Source organism: Rhodotorula toruloides, assembly GCF_000320785.1.
Source record: "Rhodotorula toruloides NP11 unplaced genomic scaffold Scaffold28, whole genome shotgun sequence".
Taxonomy (NCBI): domain Eukaryota; kingdom Fungi; phylum Basidiomycota; class Microbotryomycetes; order Sporidiobolales; family Sporidiobolaceae; genus Rhodotorula; species Rhodotorula toruloides.
Window position 1 is genome coordinate 120,275 of NW_015622988.1, and position 13,415 is coordinate 133,689.

Below are 13,415 nucleotides of genomic sequence, written 5' to 3' on the forward strand. Positions count from 1 at the left end.
TAACGGCGGGCGAGTACCTTCTAAGCGAGAGAAAGGGCGACCGTGCGTGGTCAACCCTGGAAATCCGGGAAGCAGTCCTTGATGTCCTTGCTGTGCTTGTTCGTGGCGTGCTCCTGGAGTTGGGGGGCCTGAGGATTCGGTAGCGAGTCAGCATGTGTCGTAAGGGACTCTAGCGTAAGAACGGTAGGAAAGGCGATAAAGGGTAGGCAGGGTGAGGAGCGGTGAAGGAAGAGGGCTAAAACGCACGCGCGAGGTGTTCATGAAGAGCTGCATGCAGATCTTGCACTTGAGGTTCATAGCCGCCTTGTTGCTGCAGTAGGTGAAGCGCACGGAACAAGGACGGCGAACGAACGGCAGAGGTACGAAGTCGAAGGGAGGAGCAAGAGGAGATAGCGAACGAGCAGGTAGTCAGCAAACGGTCGCTCGACCCTCGGAATCCAATCCCAGCCGTCTTCCGACGCTCCTACAGCGAAAAGAAGCTCGTACGTACTTTGCAAGCTGCGACGTGGGACCCTTCTTCGCGTCCTTCGCGTTCCGCTCGCGCTTCTGCTGTGCCTTTGCGCCGTTGCCCTGCAGATGCGTGCAAACAAGCTCTCATCAGCATCTCCAGCGCTTCGGATGCCCGCACGTGGCGGAATGGTCGAGTAAGATGGCCCGGCAGGAAGTGGCTTCGAGGGGGAAGAGGCGGCGTCGGGACAGCAGCGGAAGGCGGGACTGACCATATTTGCCGAGTGAAAAGTGTCTGCGAGCGAGTTGTGCGGGTCTAGAGTGCGCCGCAGCGGGTTTGCGTGCGAGCGAGAGCAGCGACGAGGCGAAAGGAGCGAGGCGAGAGGTTGAGGGACGACTGTTCGCCCGCTCGCCGCTGTTCTCGCTCTGTTGCCTGTCTAGCCGTCGCTGTTGTACTCTACACACTCGCTCAGACTCGCCTGCATTCGTCCCGTTGCTCCTGCCTCAGGCGATCACTCGCTTCCCTCCGCCACTCGTTCGTGAACCTCGCGCCTCTCGACTCGCCTTGAACGACTACTTGGGACGATGAGGACATCGCTGCGGATATCGGGCGAGATCAGGGTACCCGGGCTGATCGAAGGACGGCATCCACCGGCACCCTACCTGAGCCTCGCCGACTCCGTACAGCTCCTCGTCGACTTCCTGCGCAAGGGAAAGGGTAAGACGACGCTGCTGACGGGCGCAGGGATCAGTGTGGACAGTGGGATCAGGGCGAGTCTGCTCGATCGGTTCCTTTGGACGTGTCAGAACTCGCTGACCTTCGTCTCGACCCCTCTGCTTCCTTCGCCGTCCCTGCCGCTTTCCCCTTGCGATGCTCTTTGGCACTCGGCGACAGGCGTACCGAGGACCTGGCGGGACCTACACCATCCGCAAGCACCGACCAATCTTCTACGGCGAATTTATCCAGGATGAAGCGATGCGCCGGCGGTATTGGGCCCGTAGGTGCGTCCACTTCCCCTGATTTCCGGTACAAAAGATGCTCAGTAGTGTCGGCTGTTCGCAGTTTCCTCGGATACCCGCCAGTACGGAGAGCGGAAAGCAATCCGACGCATTACGCCATGGCGGCTCTGCAAAAGATGGGTTACCTGTCGAGTCTGATCACAGTACGTGCGAGCATCGCAGTACACGTTATGTATGTTGCTCACGCCAGCTTGGCTCGCAGCAAAACGTCGACGGCCTGCACCACCGCGCCTACTCGGACGATCTCTCGCTCTACCTCTCGCCTCCCTCCGTCAAGCCCACCGAAGCGCCGGACGCCCCACTCCCTCCACTCGACCCCGCCATCCTCGAGCTGCACGGCACCCTACGTCACGCCCACTGCCTCTCCTGTCACACCCCCGTCGGGCGCGACTCGTTTCAAGACCGATTATCGGAACTGAATCCTGCGTGGCACGAGTTCCAGAAGGAGGTTGAGTCGGGTAAGAGGGAGGAGAAGTTGAATCCGGATGGAGATATCGAGTTGGGTCCCGGAGTACGGTATGAGGACTTTCAGGTGCCGGCTTGCGATCAGTGCGGAGGACCGATGAAGCCGTGCGTGCACTCCACTATTTCGCATCATCCGTCAGGCTGACGGTTCTCCCACACGCAGCCGCGTCATCTTCTTCGGCGAATCCCTCGAACCCCTCACCCGCCGCCACTCCGAACACTTCGTCTCCTCCGCCTCGCAACTCCTCGTCGCCGGTTCCTCCCTCGCCACTTTCTCCGCCTACCGCCTCGTCCGGCAAATGAAAGAGCAAGGCGGGCCCGTCGGACTGATCAACGTCGGCGAGTCGAGGGCGGATCCGATTGTGGATTGGCGCGTCGGGTGGGAGGGAGGTGCGGGTGATATATTCCCTGAGGCGGTGAAGGAGTTGCTGAAGGATGAGAAGAGGCCGGATGTCAAGGCGGAGGTGGAGAGGATGTTGAAGGCTGGCAAGGTAAGGAAAGTGCCGCCTGGGCCTGCGGCGTCTTAGACTCTTTCTCGCAGCATAGATCGCATCGTTCGCTCGCATGTATCGCCATATATCTTTTCGAGAATAGTGCAGCGGAACAAGGAGAGCCAAATTGGGAGGCTAGGAAGAGACGGTAGACAACAACATTTGCAGATGCAGCGATGCGAGATGTACGACATGCGATGAACAGCACGAGAGATAGGACGACACTCTAAGTCTTGTAGCAACGATCCTCCCGCCTCGCGCCCTCCCACATCTCTTTCGACACCTCCGCAGCCGGGACGACCCCAACCTTGAGCCCTTGCGCACCCGAGTGGCCGACTTCGCTGCCGGTCTTCGTCCATTCGGTGGAGCCGAGAAGCGAATTGACAGCGTCGATGCACTCGGCGAGCGTCGGAGGAACGGGAAAGTCGTCCTCGCTGATGCCGAGATCGTCGGTCGACGACTCTGGTACGTCGCGCAGCTCCGACTCCCGCACCTCGTCCGGTTCGACCGTCGGCACGTTGTTCGCTGGAGCAGGGGCCAAGACAGCCTCTTCACCTTCCTCGCCCGCCCGCTTCGGCAGCACCCAGTCGCCCGCCGTCCTGCCGTAGTCGACCTCGGCCCAACTCCGGACTCGACAGTCGTGCACGCGGTCGACGACGCTTTTCCCAGGCGGGAGGACGCGTAGCGGCGCTCGACCGCTTGTTGCGCGGACGCTAAGGGCGCTAAGAAGGACGGGGTGGCAGACCGGATGAAGGTGGTAGTCGTCCGGTTGCGAGTCGAGGAGAGTCGAGAGCTCCTCGAGGTTAGACCGAGAGGTGAGGAGCGTCCGAGGGAGAAGGTGGGTCCAGGAGGACTGGCCGACGAGTGCGTCTGGCTCGTCGAAGATGTCGAAGATTTCGGGCGTATTGGGCAGAGGAGGGGAGAAGTCGTCGTCGCCGGAGGTTTCGGTGAAGAAGCCGACGAGGCGTGCAGGAGAGTCAAGGTGGAAGTTGATGAGCGCCGTCAAGGCGGTCTGCAAGAGAGTCAGAGTCAGCAAGCTCGTCGGGAAGAAAAGACAACGCAGGAACGCACCTTGTCTATGGCGACACTGTCGCTGAGAAGGAGAACGTGCTCGGACGCGACCTGCGCGCCGAGCTCGCCCAGGCCAGAACCGATGCTCGGATTGACGACCTGGACTTCCGGTCCGTAAGCGCCGTCCTCCGTATCGACAGAGGCGACCAGGATCTCTGAAATGAGCGGGGCTAGCTCGACGAGCTGCAGCGTCTCGAGGAGGAGAGGCGTCCAGGACACCTTGCCTTGCGTCTCGAGGATGACGATCGAGACCTTGAAGTCGACGGCTGGCGTCATGGGGAGATGCCGCTGGAGAGGGTGCTCAATGACGGGGACGAGGTCGATCCACTTGAGTCGCAGGCGCTTGGATAGTCGATTGAACGTCGCCCATTTGCCGCAGCGAGTTGCGCCGTTCCAGTCGGTGCGGTCGAGGTGGGAAGAGTGGAAGAGCATGCCGACGCCGGAGAGAGGCGAGCGACGTAAGGCCTTTGAATGGTAGGTGCGCTCCTGCTCTGCCGACGTCGTGTTGATGCGGAAGAGGATAAGCTCGTCGGTGCTGTCGACTTCGGCCATGAGCTGGGAGAGCGAGTTGGCGGAGGCGAACGTCTGCGTGTCGTCGAGGTAGAGCAGCCAAGACGGGTCCTGCTGCTTGGCGAAAGCCTCGAGGTCGTGCATCGAGTCAGCGAGCGGGTCAGACAGCGCGCACAGGCAGTCGAAGTAGGCCTTGCGGCGGATACGGTCTGAAGGAGCAGCCGAGCAAGACTGGTCAGGCTCGGCTAGGTCGCCGCAGGCCTCGCAGTGAGTGTCGTACGCCGCCGCGGGATCAGCAGAGATCTCGAAGAGCTCCCTCTTGAAGGAGAGGGGCGGCAGCTCGACTGCTTCTTGTCGAAGAGCGACGGCGTGCGAAATCTTCGGGTAGGTCTGCGCCTCGAGCGTGTCGACCAAGTCGGCTGCAAAGGTTTCGGAAAGCACGCGGGAGAGAACGAGAACGGGACGACCATGCTCGGACGGTGCGTACGGTTTCGTGCAGTCGTGGCCTTGCCGAGGGCAGTTGAGCGTATGCTCGATAGCGATGGCCGACGAGTTCGGTGCGCCGGGTAGAGAGGGTGATAGCTCGGGGACAGGCGGAAGGAGCGCGCCTTCGACGTTGTCGAGGAAATGGTGGAAGAGGACGTTGTACGGGTTGTCGGTACGAGCGGCGATGCCGTGCGACCTGTTGCGGCCGCGTTAGCTCGACGTTACGGTAGCAATGGCTCGAATGAGCGTACCAGTGATGCGCAATCGTGACAGGCTGAAGGCCGCACTTGACTTCCCGCCTCGCGCCGAACCACTGGTAGTTGCACCCGCATGGCAGGACCTCGAGATCTTCCGGGAAAAGGCGGAAGTACGAGTTGATGAAGTCTTGCTCGCCCCAGACCGACGGCGTGCTCTTCATGATGCGGTAGTGGTGGACGACGGATAGGATGTACCGCTGGAGGAAGCCGGACTCCTTCATCTTGGCGAGTTCAAAGAGGGCGACTCCGCCGTTGACCTGGAGAGTCTCGAGCTCGCCCGCCTCGGCACAGACCGTCGGCGGGAACCGGTCTAGAGCTGCTCGAGCAGGGACGTTGCCGCAGACGAGGCCTTCCGGTAGACGCCAGTGAAGGCCAATCGGCCAGCAAACGTCGGGTTCGCGCTGGCAGGCGTCGCCCATGTCGACGGCCATCGAGACGAGCGCGCCCGGGTTGGCCAGTGGCTTGTCGTAGCAGGCGGCGAGATCCGACGTGACGGTTACGTCCGTGTCGAGATACAGGATACGGTCGGCGAAGGTGACGATCTCGGACAGGAACATCTTGCAGTGCGCCGAGATGTGGATGTCCGGGTTCGAGAAGGGCAGAACCTGGCGAGCGACGAACGAACACAACGAATGGTCGTACACTCGCAGCGACATGTCGGTGTCGGCGAAGAAGTCGTGCAGCTCTTCGTGGAGCTGGTAAGGCGCGATGAGGTGGAAGACCAGGCGTCGCGAAGTGGTGAAGTGGCGGATTGAGCGGATGACCGACTTGGCGTGCGGGAAGCGGTTGCGGTCAAAGATGAGCGCGATATTGAAGATCTCGTCGTCACTAGGCCCTTTATCCTCCGCGACCGACCAGCCCGTCGAGTTTGCAGGTTGCGCCTCCTCCGTTCGGGACGGCCCCTCCTTCGCGTCGTCGTTGCTGGACATGCGGCGTGCGAGAGCGGACCAGCTTTGATTCTCGAGCGAGACAGGCGTAAGTTTGACGTGCACTTCGACCCGGTCACAGTCGCTCGACTGAAGGGGGTCGGAGATGACGCTCAGCGTCGATCCTCGCCGCATCGCAATTGCGCTGATATGCTCGCCGAACCCCTCGTCCATCGTGGACCACTCGACGAGGACTTCCGGCGCTTCGCCTGGTCCGGCGACGAAGATGAGCGAAAGGCGAGTCCCGTCGCCGCATGTGTGGTGCGAGCGGTAGTTGGCATCAATCGCAACCTCGAGCGGCTTCGGTGCTCTGAAGGTACGGATGGCCGCGATCCGTTCGCCACGCGTGTTGACCCATCCCTCCTGGAAGACGTCGTCGATGTAGGGCTTCGAGGCGAACGAGCCGTCCATCAACCAGATTCCGCCTTCGACGACGGCTAGCGTGCTGTCCGCAAGTGACGGTACCCAGTCGAGCGACTCCTCCGAGCCGAGCGGCGGCAAGGTTTCGAAAGAGTAGAACCAGCCTCCCCAGCCTTGAGCGACCTGGAAGTTCTCGCGCGAGTCGGTGAAGGCCGGTTCGACGTAGTCGCGTGTAACGACGCCTTTCAGGAACATGATCGAATGGGCGAGGTTGAGGTCCTGAATGCGCGGGTCGTTGAGTATGGGCGCGGTCGCGTGGAAGTGGGCGTCCCACGGGTCCATCGAGAATTTCTGCAGCATCCAAGGACGATGTCAGCATGCGATCCGCCAGTCGAGGCAAATTGGGCACACCATGCTCGCTCGCGCCGGGTCACTCCGCACGAAGATGAGCTCTTCGGGCACAACGTAGTGCTTCATCTCGCCTTCCCTTCCTTCTGCGACCTCCTTCGCCTCTTCGAGCGCAAGGCGAGTCCAGAACTCCCAGTCCTCGCCGCCAACTTCGCGATACGTCGAGAACGCTCCCGTCGCTCCCGGGTCCGTCTCGTTCCCGCTCCCATGCGCCGACGAGAGCCTGTCCCATGCTCGACGGTGAACGAAGATGTTGCCGCTCCCGTAAGCGTTGCTCATCAAGCCTGCACCGAGCTCCTGGCCGAGGAACCAGTACGTCCTGCGATGCGGCAACTCGCGCCCGTCCTCCCTCGGCTCAAGCGGGTTGACATCCGTCGCAAACTCGTCGAGCCAAGTCGAGAGCGCCGCGGCGCCTGTTCGATTCGCGACCGAGACGAGAGTCGAAAGGGCGTGAGGCTTAAGGACGTCGTCGTCGTCGAGGAAGAGGAGGAACGTGCCGCGAGCGTATTGAGCGGCGCGATTGCGGGCGGCGCCGAGGTACGAGTTCTTGACGCGCACAAAGTGCCATTGAGGCCGATCGGATGGGAGGAGGGAGAAATCGCTGAAGTAGCGATCGGTGATGTTGTCGAGGCCGCTTAGCGCGTCCGGACTGGTCGAGCCGTCGTCGACAAGGATAACTTCGAAGTTGGTGTACGACTGGCGAAGAAGCGAGTCGAGGAGTTGTGGGACGAGGTGCGGACGCTCGTAGTGCGTGATGCAGATGCTGATGAGCGGGTTTTGGTCGAGACGAGTGGAAGGTCGGACGGAAGGCGAGGCGAACGGCTGCTCGGCAAGCCAGTGATGGAAGGCTACCCAGTCGTGGGCTGCCGTCTGCGTCTCCTCCGCAGCCCGCACCGGCGTCCGCGGCTTCGTCTGCAACTCCTCCAGCGTGGCGAGGAGCTTCGCCGTGAACGGCTTCACGAGCGGGGCGAAGGTCGCTCGTTCGCGGTCTCCCGCATGGACCAGCTCGGGAATACCGCCGATGCTGCTGGCGAGAAAGCGTATGTCGTGGGCGATGCATTCAAGGACCGTACTGGGCGAGTTGTCAGCGAGGGCGGGGAGAAGGGCGAGGCGCGAAGGGTCGGCGAGGTAGGCGAGTGCTTCGTCGCGGTCGTAGGTCGTCAGAAAGTCGTGTTCGAAGGTGGCGTTCGTGTACTGCAGGATTGCGTCGAGGGCACCCTTGATGAGCGTGCTGATCGAGGTGCGAGTTGCGAGGTGCGTTTGGTCGCGGCCAAGGAACGTGATCTTCTCGATCGTGGCTAGCGCAGGCGGAAGAGGCTCTGTCGTGTAGAGCGACTCGAGGACCGAGACGAGCAGGCGAACACCCTTGCGTTCCTCGAGACGGCCAAAGAAGACGAGCTCCCGAATCGGCTCGACGTGCGCAGAAGGGGTGCCTAGACGCATCTGTCGGCCGTTGGTAGTCGGTGTCGGAGCGATGGCGGGAATGGAGACGATGTTGGGAATGACGAGCGCCTTCTCGTCCGGAATCTTCCATCCTCGCTGCCGCGCATACTCGAGAATGTACTCGCTCGGCGCAACCACCGCATCCGCCCATTCTGCCGTCCGTCGCTCAAATACGCCGAGGTCGACAGCGTATTTGTCGATCGGGTACCGCTTGTTGAGCATGGCGGCCCATTCGACATCTGCGCCATGCAAGCCGACGACGAGCTTCGTCTCCCGGAGAGCAAGCCCTTCGAGTTTGCCGAGCGACGCGAAGTAGCCGATGCCGGTGTTGTCGGGAAAGTGGACGATGTCGAACGAGCCGTCTCGAGAGCGCAGGTAGCGCCACACTCGCATCGCAGCGACCGGCGTCCACGCTTGTGGGAAGAATGGTCGAGGTTCCTTCTCGACGAAGTGTAGCGAAATACCCTTCGAGGCGAGCCTGCGAGTCCGAAGTCAGCGAATGCAGCGACGAGGGGTTACGAAGTCCACGTACTCTTCCCGCACCTCCTCCCGCTTCTGCACCGGAAAGACGTCCTCCAGATGCGCCAGTAAAACGCTCGCTTCGAACTCCTGCCCTCCTCCCGCCGCCGCAAGGGTATGCGCCAACTCTGAAAACGCCGTCCCGATTCCTCCGTTCTTGTGCAGGCCAGCAAACTCGGACGTGACGATGAGAACCCGTATAGGCTTGTTTCGGCGCGCCGGATCCACCTGCGAAGCCAAAGAGACGCCCGCTTCCTTCGACCTGCCCTCCGCCTGCCAGGGATGCAGTCCCCGTCGCCTTGCCCGCCGCGGGTAGTTCTGGAACCGGTGCAAGATCGACCCCCATGCAAAGTCGACTGGCTGGCGGGCTTGTCGGACGAGGGTAGAAGGCGCGTCGAGGTGTTCCCAGCGAGGTTGGCAGATGCGCGAGAAGCAGCAGGCGGCGCAGAGTGCGGCTGCGATGACGATGTACCGCAGTAGCCTGAGAGCCCTGCGCGGGACTCTCCAGCGCGCCATTTGTCCGCGTACGAGCTCGTCGCTCTCCCAGAGTCAGCGGTTGATGAGGAAGAGAACTTTGGCTTCGACGGTTCACCGCTTGCGCTTCGCTGGACTCGCTCGACACTCGAAGCTATTCCTAGACTCGCTTGACACTCCGCCGACTGGCTCCCAGCTCGCTCAGCGTCGCCCGCTTCTTCCTTTCGCCGTCGGTCCCCCCACATCTCGCTCGTCGCTCGCTCTCCTGCTTCTCCGTCTTCACCAGCGACAATGACAAAGGCTCAAGCCTTCCTGGTTGAAGGCGTCAACGCCCCCTTCAAGCTGACCGATGTCGAGTTGGACGAGCCGCTCGAGAATGGTGCGTCTTCGAGGACCGGATGAGATTCTCCCGGCTCAGCTAACCAGTTTCTCATCCTTTTGCACCGCAGAGGTCCTTGTAAAGATTACTGCCTGCGGCCTGTGTGTCCGCTTTCACGAAACGTTGACGCTCGCAACTCGTGCTGACCCTACTCTCTTGTCAACAGTTGTCACACCGACTTCTTGATCCCCGCCGGAATCTTCCCTTCCCCCTACCCCTGCACAGTAGGCCACGAAGGCTCCGGCACCGTCGTCAGCGTCGGATCAGCCGTCAAGTCCGTCCAGAAAGGCGACTCGGTCCTTCTCTCCTTTGCGCACTGCGGAGAATGCGGGTACTGCAAGGAAGGGAAGGTTGCGGCTTGTAAGGAGTTCTATGAGCGCAATTTTGGGCGTGTGCGGAATGCGAGTGTAGATGCGAGACCGGTGGGAAAGATTATCGGCGCAGGAACGGAGGTTCACGGTGCGTTACCGTTGCCTGAGCTTCATCTTCGTCCAAATGAAGCTGATCTGTTTGACGTCGTAGGCACCTTCTTCGGCCAATCGTCCCTCGCCTCGCACTGCCTCGCCGTCGAATCCTCCGTCGTCAAAGTCCCCTCCTCCACAGATCTCTCGCTCTTTGCGCCCCTCGGTTGCGGACTGCAAAGTGGTGCAGGAGCGGTGTTGAATTTGTTCCAGCCGCAACGAGACGAGACGATCGTGATCTTTGGCCTTGGTGCGGTCGGCTTTGGCGCGTGCGTGCTGTTGATTCTCTCCTTCGAAAAGCCGCAACTGATGCGCCTTCGGCCTCACACAGCTTCTGGGCTGCCGTCCACCTCGGCATCAAAACCATCATCGTCGTCGACCTGCTGCAATCCCGTCTCACACTCGCCTCCTCCCAAGGCGCGACCCACACCTTCCTCGGCTCCTCTCCCTCTCTCGTCGCGGACATCCACGCCGCGACGGGCGGGATGGGCGCACACTATGCGGTAGAGTGTACGGGCGTTGCGAGGGTTCTGAGGAGTGCTTGGGAGGCGGTGAGGAATGGTGGCAAGGTGTGTAGTGTAGGAAACCCGGGGCCGGGCGTCTTGCCGCCGTTCGAGTGCGTTCTGCGTCTCTCTCCTGTCCAGGCCTCTCGCCATGATCGGCGAGTGAGGTGACTGTAGGCACGACGCAGCATGTGACGTCTTGCTACTCTCGCAGCATCAACGACCAGGTCAACACGAGCAAGTCGTGGTGCGGCCTCGTCGAAGGCGACTCGAACCCGCCAGAGGTGAGTCGCGTTCAGTGCATTCCTTGAAAGCCCAGTGCATTCCTTGAAAGCCCGCCTATTGACGCTTGGCCCGCGCCAGTTCATCCCGCGCCTCATGAAGTGCGTCCTCAGCCGCCTGCTTCGTCCTTCCTCGTCTTCCACCCGTCTCGACGCTCTCCGATCTTTGCGCACAGACTTCACGCCGACGGCGAGTTCCCCGTCGAGACCATCTCGAAGGTCTACCCGGTCGCAGAGTTTGACAAGGCCGTCGAGGACATGTGCGTTCGACTTTTCCTCTTCCGCTCGACTGTCTCGCTGACTCTAGCTTGCTCTCTGGCTCGCAGGAAGAAGGGCGAGGTCATCAAGCCCATTATTTCGTTCGTTTGAGGAGGAGGAGGGCGCCAATTCGAGCAGTATTTGACGGGGTATCCGACGGAATAGAATCGGTATCTTATCCGTGACAACTGAGCGGTAATGGAGCCGCCTGAGGAGCCGCTACCTGTACGCGAGAGGTTGGGCGCGGCGCTTCTGCGGCGGCTAACTTCTCCCCACTCACCTCCGCTTGCGTCCTGCCGCTGTCGCTCTCTCTTGCTCCCGCTTGGATGCTCAGGACTGCTCTGCGGACACTCACAACACCGCCCATCAGCCGCACACAACCCACCGCACACCTCACCGCGCACTTCTCCCACCTCCCCCGCTTCTCATCTTCATTCGCTATGGCGCCCTCCGCAAAGATCCAGCTCAACGGCAAAGAGGTCAAGGTGCCCACCGGCATCTTCATCAACAACGAGTGGGTGCGTGCGAGCCCGACGAGCTCATACCCGCCGCGCTAGCTGACCTCTTCTCGACCTCCCCCTCCCTTATCAACAGCACGACGCGGCAGACTCGTCCACTTTCGAGGTTCTCAACCCTGCGAACGGCCAAGTGATCACTTCTGTCGCGCACGGCAAGTCAGAAGATGTCGACAAGGCTGTCGCCGCGGCTCGTAAGGCGTTCAAGACGACCTGGGGCAAGAACGTCGGGCCTGAAGAGCGCGCCAGCTTGTTGCTCAAGCTCGCAGACTTGATGGAGCGGGATCAGCAGTTGCTTGCCGAGATTGAGAGTGTCAACGGTGGAAAGGGCGTCCGGATCGCGCGCGACCTCGACATTGGCGACACGATCGGCTGCTTGCGGTGCGCTCGCAACTCTCGTTTCTGCGCATCTCGGCTACGATGCTGACATCGCTCATGCAGGTACTACGCCGGGTGGGCGGGCAAGGTGCACGGCGAGACGATCGAGACGGCCCCGAAGACCAAGCTGGCGTACACTCTCCTCGAACCGCTCGGCGTCGCTGGCCAGGTCATCCCCTGGAACTACCCTGTGCGTAGTCTGTCCGCTTGTCACAGACTCTCACTGACACAGCTTGACTTGCAGATTGGCATGTGGGGATGGAAGGTCGCTCCTGCTCTCGCTGCGTGAGTCTGGCTTTTCTAAGCGCCTCAATCTCGCACTGACAATGTCCACGCCATCCAGCGGCTGCTCGATCGTCATGAAGCCCTCGGAACTCACGCCCCTCAGCGCCCTCTACCTCTGCAACCTGATCAAAGAAGCCGGCTACCCCGCTGGCGCCGTCAACCTCGTCCCCGGTTTCGGCCAAACCGCCGGCGCCGCCATCGCAAGCCACATGGACATCGACAAAGTCGCCTTCACGGGGTCGGTCATGACCGGCCGGAAGATCATGGAGGCTGCGGCCAAGTCGAACCTCAAGAAGGTTACGCTCGAGTTGGGAGGCAAGAGTCCCGTCCTGGTCTTCCCCTCGGCGGACCTCGAGGAGGCGGCGAACTGGGCGGCGCTCGGATGCTTCTTCAACAGTGGTCAGGACTGCACCGCTGGTTCGCGCTTGTTGGTACACGAGGAGGTGCACGACAAGTTTATCGAGATCCTCGTTGCGAAGGCAAAGGCGTGCGCGATCGGCAACGTGCGTTCGCTCCCTCCCCTCTTGCCGATCTCGCGCTGACTGAAACCTCGTACTGCAGCCCCTCGACGAAGCGACCTCTTTCGGCCCGCTCATCTCCTCCGCGCAGCGGGACAAGGTCCTCTCATACGTCGACTCGGGCGTCTCGGAGGGCGCCAAGGTCGCTACGGGCGGCAAGAAGTGGAAGGCCGAGAACGGCGGGTTCTACGTCGAGCCGACCGTTTTGACGGGGTGCAAGCCGAGCATGCAGTGCGTGCGCGAGGAGGTGAGCTATCTCACAGCTCCGGCGTCTTCAGCGAACTACTGACAGGCGGGCGTGCAGATCTTCGGACCGGTCATGTCGGTCATGACGTTCAAGAGCGAGGAGGAGGCGCTCGAGATGGCCAACGACTCGATCTACGGGCTTGCGGCGGGTGTCTTCACAGGTTCGTCTTGCTCTCCTTTCTCGTTGAGGGAGCCTATGTACTGACGGACTTCGTGCGTCAGGCGATGCGAAGCAGGCGATGCGCGTTTCGAGCGAATTGAGCGCTGGCAGTACGTCCACTTTCTTCACACAGCCAACAGGCTCTTCGCCTTCTGCGCTGTTGGTGAATGAAGAAGGAGTTCACTGACCCGCTTTCGTCCGCAGCCGTCTGGGTCAACCAATACAACGTCCTCTCGAACGCCGTTCCCTTCGGCGGCGTGCGGCAGTCCGGTATCGGCCGCGAACTCGGTCTCGCGGGCATCAAGGAGTACCTCTGTGAGTCAGCATGCGCCGGCTGCTGCGACGAGACCATCGCCTGCAGCCTCAGCGACTGTCATTGGGTCGTCTGGGGCCAGTCTGGCAATACTGACCACACCTCTCGTTCCTTCGCAGCAACCAAGTCTGTACACCACAACATCGGTGAGGACCTGTGCGTCTCGCTTTCTCCTCCAGTGCCATTGGCTTCCACTAACCTTCCCTCCTCCCGCAGCTCCTGGCCTCTCTGAGCGTCCATC

The 13,415-nt window shown here is 61.4% G+C and overlaps 5 protein-coding genes across 5 annotated transcripts; 3 read left to right on the plus strand and 2 right to left on the minus strand.

The window, feature by feature from the left end:
- Positions 1–50: 50 nt before the first annotated feature.
- Positions 51–722, minus strand: RHTO_04421 (SERF family protein; the record flags this gene model as incomplete). Its single annotated transcript, XM_016418087.1, has 4 exons — positions 51–128; positions 247–310; positions 491–570; positions 720–722. 4 exons carry the CDS (start codon positions 720–722, stop codon positions 51–53), a joined length of 225 nt encoding a protein of 74 aa, XP_016270539.1.
- Positions 723–1,032: 310 nt separating this feature from the next.
- RHTO_04422 (NAD-dependent deacetylase sirtuin 4) lies at positions 1,033–2,459 on the plus strand (the record flags this gene model as incomplete). The annotated part of the gene is made up of 5 exons (XM_016418088.1): positions 1,033–1,218; positions 1,343–1,449; positions 1,511–1,610; positions 1,670–2,016; positions 2,096–2,459. 5 exons carry the CDS (start codon positions 1,033–1,035, stop codon positions 2,457–2,459), a joined length of 1,104 nt encoding a protein of 367 aa, XP_016270540.1.
- A 190-nt stretch (positions 2,460–2,649) lies between these two features.
- Positions 2,650–8,919, minus strand: RHTO_04423 (glycosyltransferase family 2 and 4 protein; the record flags this gene model as incomplete). The annotated part of the gene is made up of 5 exons (XM_016418089.1): positions 2,650–3,435; positions 3,495–4,686; positions 4,742–6,384; positions 6,445–8,362; positions 8,417–8,919. 5 exons carry the CDS (start codon positions 8,917–8,919, stop codon positions 2,650–2,652), a joined length of 6,042 nt encoding a protein of 2,013 aa, XP_016270541.1.
- A 249-nt stretch (positions 8,920–9,168) lies between these two features.
- RHTO_04424 (zinc-binding alcohol dehydrogenase) lies at positions 9,169–10,870 on the plus strand (the record flags this gene model as incomplete). Its single annotated transcript, XM_016418090.1, has 9 exons — positions 9,169–9,256; positions 9,327–9,357; positions 9,423–9,715; positions 9,779–9,986; positions 10,049–10,333; positions 10,435–10,504; positions 10,584–10,603; positions 10,678–10,761; positions 10,828–10,870. 9 exons carry the CDS (start codon positions 9,169–9,171, stop codon positions 10,868–10,870), a joined length of 1,122 nt encoding a protein of 373 aa, XP_016270542.1.
- A 215-nt stretch (positions 10,871–11,085) lies between these two features.
- On the plus strand, positions 11,086–13,406 carry RHTO_04425 (aldehyde dehydrogenase, mitochondrial; the record flags this gene model as incomplete). The annotated part of the gene is made up of 11 exons (XM_016418091.1): positions 11,086–11,277; positions 11,354–11,655; positions 11,716–11,842; positions 11,897–11,937; positions 11,996–12,440; positions 12,499–12,702; positions 12,760–12,862; positions 12,924–12,971; positions 13,066–13,176; positions 13,294–13,330; positions 13,391–13,406. 11 exons carry the CDS (start codon positions 11,086–11,088, stop codon positions 13,404–13,406), a joined length of 1,626 nt encoding a protein of 541 aa, XP_016270543.1.
- Positions 13,407–13,415: the final 9 nt, after the last annotated feature.